This window comes from Salvelinus namaycush, chromosome 36 (assembly GCF_016432855.1).
Source record: "Salvelinus namaycush isolate Seneca chromosome 36, SaNama_1.0, whole genome shotgun sequence".
Lineage (NCBI taxonomy): Eukaryota > Metazoa > Chordata > Actinopteri > Salmoniformes > Salmonidae > Salvelinus > Salvelinus namaycush.
The window spans coordinates 17,847,283-17,864,712 of record NC_052342.1 but is presented as its reverse complement, the minus strand read 5'-3'; the positions used below and the strand labels follow the sequence as shown (position 1 = coordinate 17,864,712).

Sequence of the window (17,430 nt, the reverse complement as noted above, 5' to 3'; positions counted from 1 at the left end):
ACCAAATAATAATTCAAGGAATATTAGTCAGAAATATGAAGACTACGGTTCCTATCCATTTAAAAGTAATCTGATTTACTACAGTTACGCAATAAGAAAACAATGAACAAATGGTACACAGCAGAAATCTTCACGATAAAAAGAATACAACATATCAGAAGTCTTAGCAGAAAATTCACAACTATGACATACACACGTACATCAGGAGATTGGTCTACCAATGACTCCATGATCAACATTTAAAACCAGCTTTTATTCTTCCAGTAGCGGCAACTCCCAGTATGTCCTATCTTCTAATTAACATCACTTTGCATGCCCCAAAACATTAAAACAAAGGGCATAACACTTCACACACAATCTCCATTCTAACCACCACACCTCAACACTGTATGATAAAAGCACACCCCCGTGTCGCTCCTCTTTGAACTATTCGCCGTCTGACGAACAGAATAACACTTTCTCTGTAACAATAAATCCATAGCACTTACAGTACAATAAAACATAGATGGTCTGCCTTCCAAACAATATCATAAATGGTGATTGAGTCATCACGCTGTGCTCCCACGCTAGTCAGTCGCCTTCACTCATTCTTCCAAGAAACAAGGAGGCATCTGTGCAGTGGGTAACGTGATATGCTGGTCTTTCTGTGAATTTTTGGGATCATGATACTGTGTCAAGTCCACTGTTATTTTTCTAGAACTCTTTTTACTATACAGAAGTGAATCAACTTGTAACATAACAATATTATAATTGCAGAAACTAAACATGATATAGCATCCACCCCTGCATGTTTTCTCCTTTGCTGTTTGCGTGACCTGCTGACTTCCCATTGAGTATGGATCCTTACTATCGTCTTCTGTAGTTTTCCATCACTTCCTCTCCTCTTCTCGTCTCTGTCTCTCCTCTGTCTCTGTCTCTCCTCTGTCTCTGTCTCTGTCTCTCCTATGTCTCTGTCTCTGTCTCTCCTCTGTCTCTGTCTCTCCTATGTCTCTGTCTCTCCTATGTCTCTCCTCTGTCTCTGTCTCTCCTCTGTCTCTCCTCTGTCTCTGTCTCTCCTCTGTCTCTGTCTCTGTCTCTGTCTCTGTCTCTGTCTCTGTCTCTCTCTCTGTCTCTGTCTCTGTCTCTCTCTCTGTCTCTGTCTCTCCTCTGTCTCTGTCTCTCCTCTGTCTCTGTCTCTGTCTCTCCCATGTCTCTGTCTCTGTCTCTCCTCTGTCTCTGTCTCTCCTCTGTCTCTGTCTCTCCTCTGTCTCTGTCTCTGTCTCTCCTCTGTCTCTGTCTCTCCTCTGTCTCTGTCTCTCCTATGTCTCTGTCTCTCCTCTGTCTCTGTCTCTCCTCTGTCTCTGTCTCTCCTCTGTCTCTCCTCTGTCTCTCCTCTGTCTCTCCTATGTCTCTGTCTCTCCTCTGTCTCTGTCTCTCCTCTGTCTCTGTCTCTCCTCTGTCTCTCCTCTGTCTCTGTCTCTGTCTCTCCTATGTCTCTGTCTCTGTCTCTCCTCTGTCTCTGTCTCTCCTATGTCTCTGTCTCTCCTCTGTCTCTGTCTCTCCTCTGTCTCTGTCTCTCCTCTGTCTCTGTCTCTGTCTCTCCTATGTCTCTGTCTCTGTCTCTCCTATGTCTCTGTCTCTGTCTCTCCTCTGTCTCTGTCTCTCCTATGTCTCTGTCTCTCCTCTGTCTCTGTCTCTCCTCTGTCTCTGTCTCTCCTCTGTCTCTGTCTCTGTCTCTCCTATGTCTCTGTCTCTCCTCTGTCTCTGTCTCTGTCTCTGTCTCTCCTCTGTCTCTGTCTCTGTCTCTCCTCTGTCTCTGTCTCTGTCTCTGTCTCTGTCTCTCCTCTGTCTCTGTCTCTCCCATGTCTCTGTCTCTGTCTCTCCTCTGTCTCTGTCTCTCCTATGTCTCTGTCTCTCCTCTGTCTCTGTCTCTGTCTCTCCTCTGTCTCTGTCTCTCCTCTGTCTCTGTCTCTCCTATGTATCTGTCTCTGTCTCTCCTCTGTCTTTGTCTCTCCTATGTCTCTGTCTCTGTCTCTCCTATGTCTCTGTCTCTGTCTATCCTCTGTCTCTGTCTCCTCCATCTCCTATGTCTCTCCTCTGTCTCTGTCTCTCCTCTGTCTCTGTCTCTGTCTCTCCTATGTCTCTCCTCTGTCTCTGTCTCCCTTCTGTCTCTCCTCTGTCTCTGTCTCTCCTCTGTCTCTGTCTCTGTCTCTCCTCTGTCTCTGTCTCTGTCTCTCCTCTGTCTCTGTCTCTGTCTCTCCTCTGTCTCTGTCTCTCCTCTGTCTCTGTCATGTCTCTGTCTCTGTCTCTCCTCTGTCTCTGTCTCCTCCATCTCCGTCTCTCCTCTGTCTCTGTGGGCAGCTTGTGTTACACTTGATGAATGGGTTCCATTAAATTAAGCAGATCTGTTGTGGCGGGCATGTTTGTGACTAATTCTGGGTTTACTGCTGCTATGGAAACCATTCGCAGGGTGTTTACACTGTGTTTTCATTCTCCCTAACTTGCTTGATTCTGTTGGTATACAGTACCTTGTTGTTTCTTTGTGTGGTGTGTAGAGGTAGATATATTTGCATGTCTGTCTGGCTCTAGCTTGTCCAACACTTTGACGTATTCTCATTGGTTGGATTGGTTTTCTAGGCCTTACAAGGAACATTAATACACACTCTGTTGAGTCACACTCTTCGACATGTCGACACGTTTCTGCATGGCATTCACAATGTTTCTTTGAAGACTTGACACAGCTGCAATGCGTACTTTGTATGACAGACCATTCAATGTGTTATTTACTGATACTGATTTGATTTGAGGTGATATTATCCAAACATGACTTCTCGGGCAACACTTCCCATCATCCCTAGGGGGAAAGTTATTCTATTCATGTTTTTTTGTTGAAAAGCAGAGACAGACTCCTTACTCTCAAAACGTTTAGAGACACGTGTGATAACATGTACATAACGTGGGTCCCTAAATGAGTTGGAAGTAACCAGAGGGGCTGTCCGTCCGTTTTGGCACAGGGGTGTCCTGCGGCCCCCCTCTCCACGTGGCCAACGGGGTGGTGCGGGGGGCGGTGTTCCAGTTCGGGGACGTGGCCGTGTACTCGTGTTTCGGAGGGTATGCCGTGGAGGGCCATGGCAGGAGTATGTGTCTGGAAAACAGGACCTGGACCCCTCCTCCCGCCTGCAGAGGTAGAGAGACTGCACCCCTACTGCGACCTAAAAGGAGGGCATCCTGTCTACTCCTGACACCTTGCGTGCCCTCCCCTCCGCTTCACCAGTCCCTTGTGCTGTACACACTCCCTACTCTGCCCGTACACACTTCCCACTTTACTTGTACATACTATAAAGATCGTAGGGTTGCCTAGGGATGCCTGTCTCTATGGCAGCGTCTGTTGGGTGGCTATGTGGTTTGAACCATCTCTATAAAGAAATGCCGTTTTTAGGATGCTGTCTTTATCCCAGTGCATGAAGTTGCATGGTCAAGGCCAATCACGGCATGACTACCAGTATCATTATCTCTTTTCTATTAAACAGTACTAGCTATCTTAACTGACTGCTTTCTCTCCTATGGAGCCTCTCTACACGTCAGATGGGGACTGTTTGGAGGACGTCTCAGTACTTTGGCTTCAATCAGGTGTGTGTGTCTTCCTGTCCTCTCCAGCGGTGTGTTGGCTGCAGTGCCTGAACGGAGGGGTGTGTCACAGACCCAACACCTGTTCCTGTCCTGATGGGTGGATGGGCAGACTGTGTGAGGAACGTAAGTATTATCAATTACTCAATCAAATCAATTACTCAAACCAATCACATTTATTTTGGATGGATGGGCAGACTTGAGGAGTGTGTGTGTGTGTGAGAGAGATTTTTATTGTTTATTTCACTTTTGTATATTATCTACTTCACTTGCTTTGGCAATGTTAACATATGTTTCCCATGCCAATAAAGCCCCTTCAATTGAAGTGAGATGTCAGTCCCTCCTCTCATCACAAATAAAGAGTCAGTCAGAGAAAGTGGATCCACACTGCAGCCAGGAACAGACTCACACTGTTTCACTGACTCTGGGGGAATTTACTCAGCTAGCTTTACACAGTCAGAGTAGAATAGTATGTACTCACATTAGATAGTCTAAAATCACAGAGACACATAAGGAAAATATTTCCCCATCTGTCTGAAAATGTTCACTGCCTTTTTGTGTACACCGTCTTCAGGGTTGGGTAGATTACTTACTAAATGTAATCTGTTACTAGTTACCTGTCCAAAATTGTAATCGGTAAAGTAACTTTTGGATTACCCAAACTCAGTAATGTAATCTGATTACATTCAGTTATTTTAGATTAAGGCATTAGAAGAAGACAAAAATGTATGTTACCATTTGAATGACATCTATTGCAGGATAAATCAATGTTAAAGTTTACATAGCTGGCCATATATGGATGTTAAATGTTACTTTATGGGTTGGTTATGTAGGCTTCTTCTAACCCATCACTTTCTACTACATATAATAATACGATAAAAGTATATCCTTACATTAAAAACCAAAGTCTGTCAGAATTCCAGTCATTCCAATAAATGTTATACCCCTTGATCTTCAATAATAGGACTTGGAAATATGGAAGTACAGATTAGCCAAATTGTTTAACCTGAGCATAATCCCAGAACTAAGGATTTATTAGCCAGCCCCACTCTGTTTATGATTTTGTTGTCATGGAGCACTGATTGGGCTCATTGATTCGAGTTCAAAAATGTATTCTGCGCTCACGGAATGGCATACTTTCAGCACTACTGAAAAATGTATGTCCTATACTGCATTTGCTATAGGCCTATTGTTTACCTTTTTGTTGGTGACACTTTGATATCTTGATAATATGCAGCTGTTTAAAGGGCAAATCCACAGATGAAACGATAACAAAATGTTCGCCCCGCCTCTGTTTTGGTAAAAAGCTGAGGGATGGGCTTGGAGAAATGAAACCACTCTAATATTAATAGACAGAGCTATGGATGCAAGGACTGACCATCCATGATATCAAAATGATGGTTTTAACCATGTTATGAGGCTTTAACCATGTTTTAACCATGTTATGAGGCTATACATTTACAATGTTTACAAACATTGGAGAAAAACAAGGTTATATTTTGGGTTCTCATGGAGTGTGACAGTTGAACTAAGCTCATGAGGCATTTATAAGTTAAATTCTTCAAGTTTCAACATATATATATATCATTTATAAGTTCAAAAATGGATGTAGCAACTACAGATTGCCCTTTTAAGTCTATCAAAAGTGTACGAGTTTGAGCATGTGTCCATTAGGCCTATGGATTTTATTTTATCAGCATGAATTAGATTGAGCAATAAAAGCCCCACTTTTATTCCATAGGCTTGGATCTGCACTATGCAGCTGTTGCAAGAGCGCATTTTTCACTGGCTGTCCACTGGTTTCAAAAGCAATGATTGATCAGCACCTTAAACTTTTTGAATTCAACCATTATTGGGTTCAAATACACATTTAGATTTGTGAACAGCCATCCACAACAACCACAATAAGTAAGGCGCAAATAGCTAAATGAGAGAGCAGCAGTGTGATTCACATCAATGTGCCATGTAGATATCAATAATAAGATATCCGTATCGCCGTAGACTACAACACTGCTGTCATCCTGACCTCCAAGCGTTTATTCAAGTTGGATAATCTTTGGATGCCGACAGCAGTCGCGCCATTGGAAGACATAGCTTGGACTGTAGACTACAAAAGCCTATTCCTGCTCTTTTCCCTGCGAACACATTTGGTGTGTCATCATAGTGGTCTCTGACTTGTGGTCAGACTCTCTCAGGTGGAACAAACTTAAAATTGCCCCTTTTTTCAATGTTGATTTGAATGTCATTGAGAAAACAGAGAAGCGTCAAAGATGTTTTTGATTACAATATTTTTGCTGGTAACGTAACGGATTTCAGTTACCTTTTTTTGTAATCCCTTACATGTAACAGATTACATGTAGTCTGTTACTCCCCAACCCTGTCTGTCTTCCCCAGTGAGAGAGGTTGAGTCTGAAACCCTATTCACACAGTAGGAAGAGGTTGAGTCTGAAACCCTATTCACACAGTAGAGAGAGGTTGAGTCTGAAACCCTATTCACACAGTAGGAAGAGGTTGAGTCTGAAACCCTATTCACACAGTAGAGAGAGGTTGAGTCTGAAACCCTATTCACACAGTAGAGAGAGGTTGAGTCTGAAACCCTATTCACACAGTAGGAAGAGGTTGAGTCTGAAACCCTATTCACACAGTAGAGAGAGGATGAGCCTGAAACCCTATTCACACAGTAGGAAGAGATTGAGTCTGAAACCCTATTCACACAGTAGAGAGAGGTTGAGTCTGAAACCCTATTCACACAGTAGGAAGAGGTTGAGTCTGAAACCCTATTCACACAGTAGGAAATGGTTGAGTCTGAAACCCTATTCACACAGTAGAGAGAGGATGAGCCTGAAACCCTATTCACACAGTAGAGAGAGGTTGAGCCTGAAACCCTATTCACACAGTAGAGAGAGATTGAGTCTGAAACCCTATTCACACAGTAGGAAGTGGTTGAGTCTGAAACCCTATTCACACAGTAGAGAGAGATTGAGTCTGAAACCCTATTCACACAGTAGGAAGTGGTTGAGTCTGAAACCCTATTCACACAGTAGGAAGAGGTTGAGTCTGAAACCCTATTCACACAGTAGAGAGAGGTTGAGTCTGAAACCCTATTCACACAGTAGAGAGAGGTTGAGTCTGAAACCCTATTCACACAGTAGGAAGAGGTTGAGTCTGAAACCCTATTCACACAGTAGAGAGAGGATGAGCCTGAAACCCTATTCACACAGTAGGAAGAGATTGAGTCTGAAACCCTATTCACACAGTAGAGAGAGGTTGAGTCTGAAACCCTATTCACACAGTAGGAAGAGGTTGAGTCTGAAACCCTATTCACACAGTAGGAAGAGGTTGAGTCTGAAACCCTATTCACACAGTAGGAAGTGGTTGAGTCTGAAACCCTATTCACACAGTAGAGAGAGGATGAGCCTGAAACCCTATTCACACAGTAGAGAGAGGTTGAGCCTGAAACCCTATTCACACAGTAGAGAGAGATTGAGTCTGAAACCCTATTCACACAGTAGGAAGTGGTTGAGTCTGAAACCCTATTCACACAGTAGAGAGAGATTGAGTCTGAAACCCTATTCACACAGTAGGAAGTGGTTGAGTCTGAAACCCTATTCACACATTAGAGAGGTTGAGTCTGAAACCCTATTCACACAGTAGAGAGAGGATGAGCCTGAAACCCTATTCACACATTAGAGAGGTTGAGTCTGAAACCCTATTCACACAGTAGAGAGAGCACTACTTGATTGGCCTGTGGTGAAAAGTATTGCACTATATATACAGTGCATTCGGAAAGTATTACAGCGATATTCTAAAAGGGATTTAAATAAACATTCTCATCAATCTACAAATAATATCCCATAATGCCAAAGAAAACAACCTTTTTTTAAATTTTTTGCAAATGTATACATTTTTTGAATTAAAAAAACTTCAACATCACATGTACATAAGTATTCAGACCCTTTACTCAGTACTTTGTTGAAGCACATTTGGCAGCAATTACAGCCTCGAGTCTTCTTGGGTATGACGCCACAAGCTTGGCACACCTGTATTTGGAGAGTTTTTCCCATTCTTCTATGCAGATTCTCTCAAGCTCTGCCAGGTTGGATGGGGAGCGTCGCTGCACAGCTATTTGAGCGCTCTGGAGCAGGTTTTCATCTCTCTGTACTTTGCTCTGTTCATCTTTCCCTCGATCCTATCTAGTCTCCCAGTCCCTGCCACTGAATAACATCCCCACTGCATGATGCTGCCTTTGTTTCATCAGACCAGAGAATCTTGTTTCTTGTGGTCTGACAGTCCTTTGGCAAACTCCAAGCGGGCTGTCATGTGCCTTTCACTGAGGAGTGGCTTCCATCTGGCCACTCTACCATAATGCCTGATTGGTGGAGTGCTGCAGAGATGGTTGTCCTTCTGGAAGGTTCTCCCATCTCCACATAGGAACTCTGGAGCTCTATCAGAGTGGCAATCAGGTTCTTGGTCACCTCCCTGACCAAAGCCCTTCTCCCCCAATTGATCAGTTTGGCCGGGTGGCCAGCTCTAAGAAGAGTCTTGGTGGTTCCAAACTTCTTCCATGTAAGAACGATGGAGGCCACTGTGTTCTTGAGGACCTTCAATGCTGCTGACATTTTTTGGTATCTTTCTGGTATCGACACAATCCTGTCTCGGAGCTCTACGGACAATTATTTCGACCTCATGGCTTGGTTTTTGCTCTGACATGCACTGTCAACTGTGGGACCTTATATAGACAGGTGTGTGCCTTTCCAAATCAATCAAGTTATAAAAACATCTCAAGGATGATCAAAGATGCACCTGAACTCAATTTCGAGTCTCATAGCAAAGGGTCTGAATAGTTATATAAATAAGCTATTTCTTTTTTATACATTTGCAAAAATGTATACCAAACCTGTTTTCGCCATGTCATAATGGGGTATTGTGTGTAGATTGATGAGGAAAGTTGTTTATTGAATCCATTTTAGAATGAGGCTGTAAAGTAACAAAATGTGGGAAAAGGGAAGAGGTCTGAATTCTTTCAGAATGTACTGTACACAGCAGAGTAGTACACAATATAGAGAATTAGGGTGCCATGTTGGGCGTGGCCAGAGAGAAAGCTGCTGTTTGACCACCGCTTCCTACCCACAACACACACAGCTTGCCTGTGTTGAATGACCCCAGAGGTTTAGTCAGTGCGGTGAAACACATAATTGTTGATGACTCATCATGTGGTGATGGCTTCCAGTTTATGTTTGTGTCTCTCCTCCAATCAAATCACAGCTATCTGCATCCTGCCGTGTCTGAATGGCGGGCGGTGCGCGGCACCCTACCAGTGCGAGTGTCCCACGGGCTGGACAGGGACGCGCTGTCACAGTGGTAAGTATGTGAGAGTGTGTCACAGCGGTGGGTGTGTATGTGTTGTCTTATTTTGTCGGTGAGGAGTGCGTGTGTGCGTTTGTGTTTGTTTCACAGTGGTGAGTGTGTGTGTGTGGTTCAGTGAGTGTGAGGGGGGGGCTCATTGATGTGAGACACAGGTGTGTCCCTAATTTATTACCTCTTGAGAGTGTGTCCACTTTGTGACTACAATATAAGCATACAGTAGGGGCCTTAGCTTGTGTGGAATATTTAATAGGACTTTTGTAAGGAAACTATTATCTTGTGGCCTCTAGGGAGATGGGAGATAGGGACGTCACCAGGTTGTCACTGATAAAAGCAGTGAAGCAAAAATCATTAAACGAAGCTTTTGAAATAGGATTTTGAAAAAGAAGCTGCAGATATTTTAGGAAGTTATCTTACTTTGAGCTGTCTCAAAACTACTTCATTTACCAGATAACTTTGAATTTTCTTAAACACTTTTTCATAAAAGAAGTAATAGGAGTTTTTTCCCCCACACCTCATAGTTAGAATGGAGACCTTGTAGGTGCTTAGTATAAATGCAGTATTGTGTTCTAGGCTGGTAATGATTTGTCAGACTCCAGAGCATCGAAGCTGTAAAACCAAGACATTGCAACCCGTTACTCCCACTGACCTTTGTCAATAGCACCTGATAAATTCACGGCAACAATGTTATTGAGAGCAGTAGCAACATATTTGCAGTTCTCCATGCTAACTTTATATTTCAGAGAAAAACTGCAGTAGAAAGGATTATCTACGCATAACGAGCAGCTCATTTTATAGACCCGAGATGCTACACCGCAGGACAATCTGTCCAGCCCACTCATTATCTCAGCCCATCATGGCTAGTGGGAAGGTTCTTGTCTTTCTCTTTGGCTAAACCAACTAGGCTCATAATTTAACAACTTTATTCGTATTTACAGATGGCATAAACGTTTGTTATTAAATCACATGAAAGTTCATATGTTCGAGAAGGCATTTATGCCAAAAAACGCATTTTGATAAAAAAAATGACGTTCAAATGGCTCTCCTGTGAAGTCGTGACTTGTGACGTCTGCCTAGTTTCCTGAATCGAGTCACATATGGACAGGAATGAAGGGGGAATTTTAAGTGACATCAGGGAGAGAATGAATGATCCGAGGTACTTATCCATCCATTCTGTGTCAGCGTGCGTCATACTGTAGGCTACTGTTGCCGTAGTAATGCACGTCTGTGACAACCGAGCGCTTGCAGTGACAGGCATTGCTCTTAAACAGAGTCCAAAGCAACCATTACTACCATCGTAGAAGCATGGACTGAAACATGATCCTTTCCTATAGACAGACAACCTCTTGGATTGTTAGGCATACTGTTCAATTCAATTCCATACAACTTTATTAATCCCCGAAGGGCAGTTAGAAGGGCCTCGTCAGTGAGTGGCGACAACATAATGTCTACTGTACAGTATGCCAGTGTGCTTTGGTTCTCTCAGACATGATGACATCATTTGTTGACGCAGTAAATACTGAAACAAAGCCACTAATACCTTTCTTCTCCTTTTCTGTTCAATCATGTCCTCTTTATGTTTGAAATAAATGTTTGTATGCAGTTCAGGAGAATATTGATGTGGAAAACACCGTTTTGATAGTGTTTCCCTAGAAAAAGGGTGTTACCAAGTTATTCTCCCCAGAGGGAAGACCGCATTGCCAGTTCGCCTGAGTAACCAAGGGTTCTACCAGGAAACATCTGTTATTATGAGGAAGTCGTGTAGATGAGATTCTGACCCTTACTGAAAGTGTGGGTGTGTGTCCACACCTTCTCCCTGTTACTCATTTAGTCAAAGGCAGGGGCGCAACTTTCACATTCTGAAATTGCATTTTTCTCCCCCCCCAGTTTTATAATTGGAAAGTGATACAAAACGAGGCAACAGTGTGCTTTTGGACCATGCAGACGCCTCCGAGTGGTCGGGTAGGCTGTCTGGAGTAAAAATATAATTCTAAAACCGAAGTTGCTCTCCTGGTCAAAGGCAATAACTGCCTCAGACTTAGGATAGTTCTTGGTCAGGTGCAAAGCCGATAGACCTGAGTGTGTGTGTGTGGTGTGTGTGTATATATATATGTTGAATGGTTTATGGTTGTATTGACTGTGTGTGTGTATATGTATATACAGTATATATGTTGAATGGTTTACGGCTGTATTGCCTGTGTGTGTGTGTATATATGTACAGTACTGTATATATATGTTGAATGGTTTACGGTAGTATTGACTGTGTGTGTGAGTATATATGTATATATATGTTGAATAGTTTACGATTGTATTGACTGTGTGTGTGTGTATATATGTATATATATATGTTGAATGGTTTACGGTTGTATTGACTGTGTGTGTGTGTATATATGTATATACTGTATATGTTGAATAGTTTACGGTTGTATTGACTGTGTGTGTGTATATGTTGTCGTGTCTTTGGCTATGCCGGATTAAGTGATTTGACATGCTATTCTATAAAATCCTTTCTCTGTAATTAACATTACCTGATTGAGCTAATCATGTAAATGTAATTAACTAGAAAGTCGGAGCACCACGAAATAATATTTATAGAGCTGTTATCTTCCGAATAAACTCTTAAAGACCTAGTAATATTTTACATATTTTACAATAGCAGTCAATATTAATCGTCACCTTATTTCAGTCTCATCTGAAAGTTGTAAATTCTTGGTTATCTTCACGAACCCTGGCTAACAAGTTGAATCAGCAATACAAAATTGGGTTTAATTATTTATTTACTAATACCTAACTAATCACACAGAATTACATGTACACAGAATGAACCATACATTGATTACAAATTACGTCATAAAGGAAAACGTCCCTAGCGGACGGAGCAGATATGACAGCTGGTTACACAAAGGAAAGGGGGTTGGGTTTGAGTGAAAGAGCGGGAAGACTGAGGAACAAAGGCAGAAGCTGTGCTATCGTAAATACAGTATCCTATGCATTCTAAATTACCGCCCATTTGGAAAAGGAAAATGCAATAAATATTTACTCTGAGCTGCGCTTCAATAGGTTGGTGGTAGATGGGAGGCCGTGTTGCCCAACAGAGTCCTTTGAAGAGTGTCTCTGGTGGTGAACGGGATATGTTGTAGTGTCGTCGTTGGGAGGTAGACGAGATACTCTGTCTGTCCTCTCCTAGCCCATGTTTACACGCTAACTGCTAACTCAACGACTAGGAGGTATCACTTCTGTAGTGAATAAGAGTTCAAAGTTCATACCATTTGCAACCAAACTCACACTGAGGTTGGCTTAGTTCTGTAGTTGACATGTTAGTCCTTTTCAACGTATGGACCGTCGTCCTATCGTCCTCGGAACAGAAGGTTACATTTTCGTCAAGGGCTTATATAGTGAAGGGAGAGATGGGTGTGTTTCATAGTTTATAACCCATGTCTCTTCACAGGGGCGGGCCACTGATTGAGCAGAGCCCTAACCTTATGAAAACCCAAATCTCTCATTTGGAAGCTAAAATTACATTTAATCTTTTCACAAATAATTTTATATTTAAACATTTGAATTGTACAACAATTCCATGTGAATCTGATAACTATAATGTGTAGACTTTCCCAGATACAGTTTATGTCGTCCTGTCATCAGTCATAATGTCTCAGATGACAACCGAACTGACATATTTATTAAGTACCAACGCATATTTTCAACTGGTTCTATTACCGAAATATGGTTCCTTTCCCCCACTTGTTTGATGTTCCCAGACTCTCTATGTTTAACAAAGGCTATTAAAGTGTCCTTCCGTAGAGTCAGAGAGAGAGGGAAGGGAGAAAGGTATTTATGGGGGGGTTATAAACCTTACCCACAGGCCAACGTCATGACAATGTGTATATATATGTTGAATAGTTTACGGTTGTATTGACTGTGTGTGTGTATATATGTATATATATGTTGAAGAGTTTACGGTTGTATTGACTGTGTGTGTGTGTATATATGTATATATATGTTGAAGAGTTTACGGTTGTATTGACTGTGTGTGTGTGTATATATGTATATATATGTTGAATAGTTTACGGTTGTATTGACTGTGTGTGTGTGTATATATGTATATATATGTTGAATGGTTTACGGTTGTATTGACTGTGTGTGTTTTCACAGCGGTGTGCTCGTCGTCCTGTCTGAACGGTGGGAGGTGCATCAGGCCTAACAGGTGTCATTGCAGTCCAGGGTGGAGCGGGCACGACTGCTCTAGGTGACAACCCCCCCCCCCCCCCCCCAATGCCTGGCATAATCAATCAATAGAATAGTCCCAAAACTGCAAACCCGCCCATGGCACTATTGGCAGGCTAGAGCAGACACTCAAAGTATTTGTAAGGTTTCATGTAGTATTTGAACCCAGGTCTGTGTCTCAGCTCAGCTCTCCCTCTCTGTCTGTTGGAGTTGGGCCAAGGTATGGCTGGACAGAGAGGTTCAGTACTAACTGGGCACATACAGTGCATTCTGAAAGTATTCAGACCTCTTCCATTTTTTCACATTTTGTTACTTTACAGCCTTATTCTAAAATGGATTAAATAAAATAAAAATCCTCATTAATAACCTATAATGACAATAACCTATAATGATGAAGCGGAAACAGGTTTGAAGATTTTTTAGCAAATTTCATACAAATAAAAAACAGAAAAACCTTATTTACACAAGTATTCAGACCCTTTGCTATGAGACTCGAAACTGAGCTCAGGTGCATCCTGTTTGCATTGATCATCCTTGAGATGTTTCTACAAGTTGATTGGAGTCCACCTGTCGTAAATTCAATTGATTGGACATGATTTGGAAAGGCACACACCTGTCTATATACAGTAAGGTCCCACAGTTGACAGTGCATGTCAGAGCAAAAACCAAGTCATGAGGTCGAAGGAATTGTCGGTAGAGCTCCGAGACAAAATTGTGTCGAGGCACCGACATAGGGAAGGGTAACAAAACATTTCTGCAGCATTGAAGGTTCCCAAGAACACAGTGGCCTCCATCATTCTTAATTGGAAGAAGTTTGGAATCACCAAGACTCTTCCTGAAGCTGGCCGCCCGGCCAAATTGAGCAACTGGTGGAGAAGGGCCTAGATCAGGGAGATGACCAAGTACCAATGGTCACTCTGACAGAGCTCCAGAGTTCCTCTGTGCAGATGGGAGAACCTTCCAGAAGGACAACCATCTCTGCAGCACTCCACCAATCAGGCTGTCACGACTTCCGCCGAAGTCGGCCCTTCTCCTTGTTCGGGTGGTGTTCGGCGGTCGACGTCACCGGCTTTCTAGTCACCATCGATCCATTTTTCAGTTTCGTTTTGTTTTGTCTGTATTATACACACCTGGTTTCAATTCCCCCATCATGTTCCCTATTTAACCCTCTGGCTTTCATTTCTGTTTGTCCGTGATTGTTTGTGCGTTAGGTGTTGTATTTGATACGTGTTCGTATCTGTTTATGTTCCATTTGTGGAATTGTGCATTTATTTTGAGTAAAACACTGTGGTTTCGCTCAACACCTGTGTCCTGCGTTTGACTCCAAATATTCTCCGCACACAACCCTGACACAGGCATTTATGGTAGAGTGGGCACACGGAAACCACTCCTCAGTAAAAGGCACATGACAGCCCGCTTGGAGTTTGCCAAAAGGCACCTAAAGAATCTCAGACCATGAGAAACAACATTCTCTGGTCTGATGAAACCAAGATTGAACTCTTTGGCCTGAATGCCAAGCGTCACTTCTGGAGGAAACCTGGCACCATCCCTTCGGTGAAGCATGGTGGTGGCAGCATCATGCTGTGGGGATGTTTTTCAGTGGCAGGGACTGGGAGACAAGTCAGGATCAAGGGAAAGATAAACGGAGCAGAGTACAGGGAGATCATTTATGAAAACCTGCTCCAGAGCGCTCATGACCTTAGACATGAGCGACGGTTAACATTCCAACAGGACAATGACCCTAAGCACACAGGCAAGACAATGCAGGAGTGGCTTCGGGACAAGTCTCTGAATGTCCTTGACTGGCTCAGCCAGAGCCCGGACTTGAACCCGATCGAACATATCTAGAGATAGCTGTGCAGCAACGCTCCCCAACCAACCTGACAGAGCTTGAGAGGATCTGCAGAGAAGAATGGGAGAAACTCCCCAAATACAGGTGTGCCAAGCTTGTAGCGTCATATATTTTTATATATATATATATACATGTGCAAAAATGTGTAAAAAACTGTTTGTTACTTTGTCATTATAGGGTATTGTGTGTAGATTGATGAGGGGAAATAACAATTTAATCCATTTTAGAACAAGGCTGTAACGTAACAAAATGTGGAAAAAGTGAAAGGGTCTGAATACTTTCCGAATGCTCTGTATGTGATTGAATGGGACGATGTACAGTATCTGGCTGACTGCACCACTCTAACAGAGAAAGCTCTCCTAATCTGACTGAACATCTAGCTAAATATAGTGTCAGGAAATGTTTTTCCAGGTAAAAACTCTAATTCCAATGTACTGCAAAACTCAAGGCTGACAGATATAACTGAATGAGAAAACCTCTCTCTCACTTCTGATTGGACTCTGCAGAAAACCATTTGGCTATGAGCCTGCTATGAGCAGGGCTATCCATCCATTGTGATGCCACTATCCATCCATTGTGATGCCACTATCCATCCATTGTGATGCCACTATCCATCCATTGTGATGCCACTATCCATCCATTGTGATGCCACTATCCATCCATTGTGATGCTCACTGGGAAAACAGCCAACTGGGCTTTCACAAACCCCAACTGTCAGATCAAAACAGGCACCGAGTAGTTTATAACTACGGGACTAATGGCAATGTTTTCTACATTTAAAATATCAAGCCAGAAATAAAAGGTTTTGAAAATGACAAATGATTTAGTCTAATAGTCTTTTTCATTTTCTCTCAACTTTACAGGAAAAGGAAAACAGGATATTTTAATATTTAAGTCCATTCAACGTGAAAGAAGATTTTGCTCTCCATGAAGGGAATTTTGTGTAATTATTTCATAATTGTAAACCATGAATTCTGTCCCCCACCCCTCCCAGGGAAACAAAACAGATACATTTTGTAAAATAAAGCTGTATTTTTTCATATAGAAAATGAACAGTATTAAATATGCTGCTATACTGGTATGATGTGTAAAAACGATGTGATTGTCCAATGTATATGTGTAAACTATTCTCACGTTTTTATTAAAGCATAAAATACAACTGAATCGGTTCCATTCACTCCAACTGTATATTTCTCAATGTATTTCAGAGCCAAGCCTATGTGAGCAAGTGAATGGCATCAGATTGCTATATCGTATGATTAGCTGATGTGTTAAACACCTAAGTGTTTGCAAGATCTGGCAGGCGTCTGCAATGTAGTTGGGCTGGAACGCCACTAGTATCTCATCTGCCCCTGAACAAGGCAGTTAACCCACTGTTCCTAGGCCGTCATTGAAAACAAGAATGTGTTCTTAACTGACCTGCCTAGTTAAATAAAGGTGAAATAAAAAACGCTAAGGCATGTCTGGTGCCGGCAGTGGGTCTCTCCATGCCTTTACTATAGTTCCCTAATGATCCTTCTAGAATCAGTGTGCGAGCAGCATACCACCCTGCAACCCACTGCTGGCTTGCTTTTGAATCTAAGCAGGGTTGGTCATGGTTGGTCCCTGGATGGGAGACCAGGTGGTGTTGGAGGGCCAGAAGGAGGCACCCTTTCCTCTGGTCTAAAAACATATCACAGTGATTGGGGACATTGCCCTGTGTAGGGTGCTGTCTTTTGGATGGGATGTTAAAATGGTGTCCGGACTCTGTGGTCACTAAAGATCCCATGGCACTTATTATAAGAGTAGGGGTGTTAACCCCGGTGTCTTGGCTAAATTCCCAGTCTGGCTCATATACCATTGTTGTCACCTAATCAACCCCAACTTATAATTGCCTTGTTCATCCCCTCTCCCCTAGAGAGTGAGAGTCATTGTTGCTTTAGATTGCGTCTTAGGGCTCTAGTCAATCAGATCTGCATAGAGGTTGTTTTGGCGTGCAGGTGGAACTGCATTAGAGCTGCCAAATCCACATGAGGTTCCTGGCGTTATAACTAATGGGGACATTGCCATTGGCTGCACAGCATCACATTAAGTGAAATCCAAATGCAGCCTTGTTTACAAGTTTAAACACTGGAATGTGAGATGTAGGCTAATCTACACTTCAATTAGGATGATAAATCCTCATTTCATTTACTATGTGCATCATTTCTATATAGCCTAGACTTTTTCATTCTGAAAGTCTAACACGACTGGGATGGGTGTGTCCTCGTGACAAGGACTAAGACGCTCCAATGCAGTTACACCTCAGACGTCAGCTATGTGGGTGTCGGCTATCGCTTGATCTGAATCTAGGCCTTAAAGCACTCTCCCTTTACTGTAGTTACTACATGAGGCCTTCTAGTCAA

The 17,430-nt window shown here is 42.6% G+C and overlaps 1 protein-coding gene across 1 annotated transcript in view; it reads left to right on the top strand.

The window, feature by feature from the left end:
- Nucleotides 1-16,204, top strand: part of LOC120030287 (sushi, von Willebrand factor type A, EGF and pentraxin domain-containing protein 1-like) — a 93,560-nt gene extending 77,356 nt beyond the window's left edge. The window contains exons 36-40 of the mRNA XM_038975623.1: nucleotides 2,994-3,164; nucleotides 3,637-3,732; nucleotides 8,872-8,967; nucleotides 13,123-13,216; nucleotides 15,910-16,204. Coding sequence (XP_038831551.1) covers nucleotides 2,994-3,164; nucleotides 3,637-3,732; nucleotides 8,872-8,967; nucleotides 13,123-13,216; nucleotides 15,910-15,940 — 488 coding nt within the window. The 3' untranslated portion in view covers nucleotides 15,941-16,204. The remainder of the gene's footprint in view (nucleotides 1-2,993; nucleotides 3,165-3,636; nucleotides 3,733-8,871; nucleotides 8,968-13,122; nucleotides 13,217-15,909) is intronic.
- The last annotated feature ends 1,226 nt before the right edge of the window (nucleotides 16,205-17,430 follow it).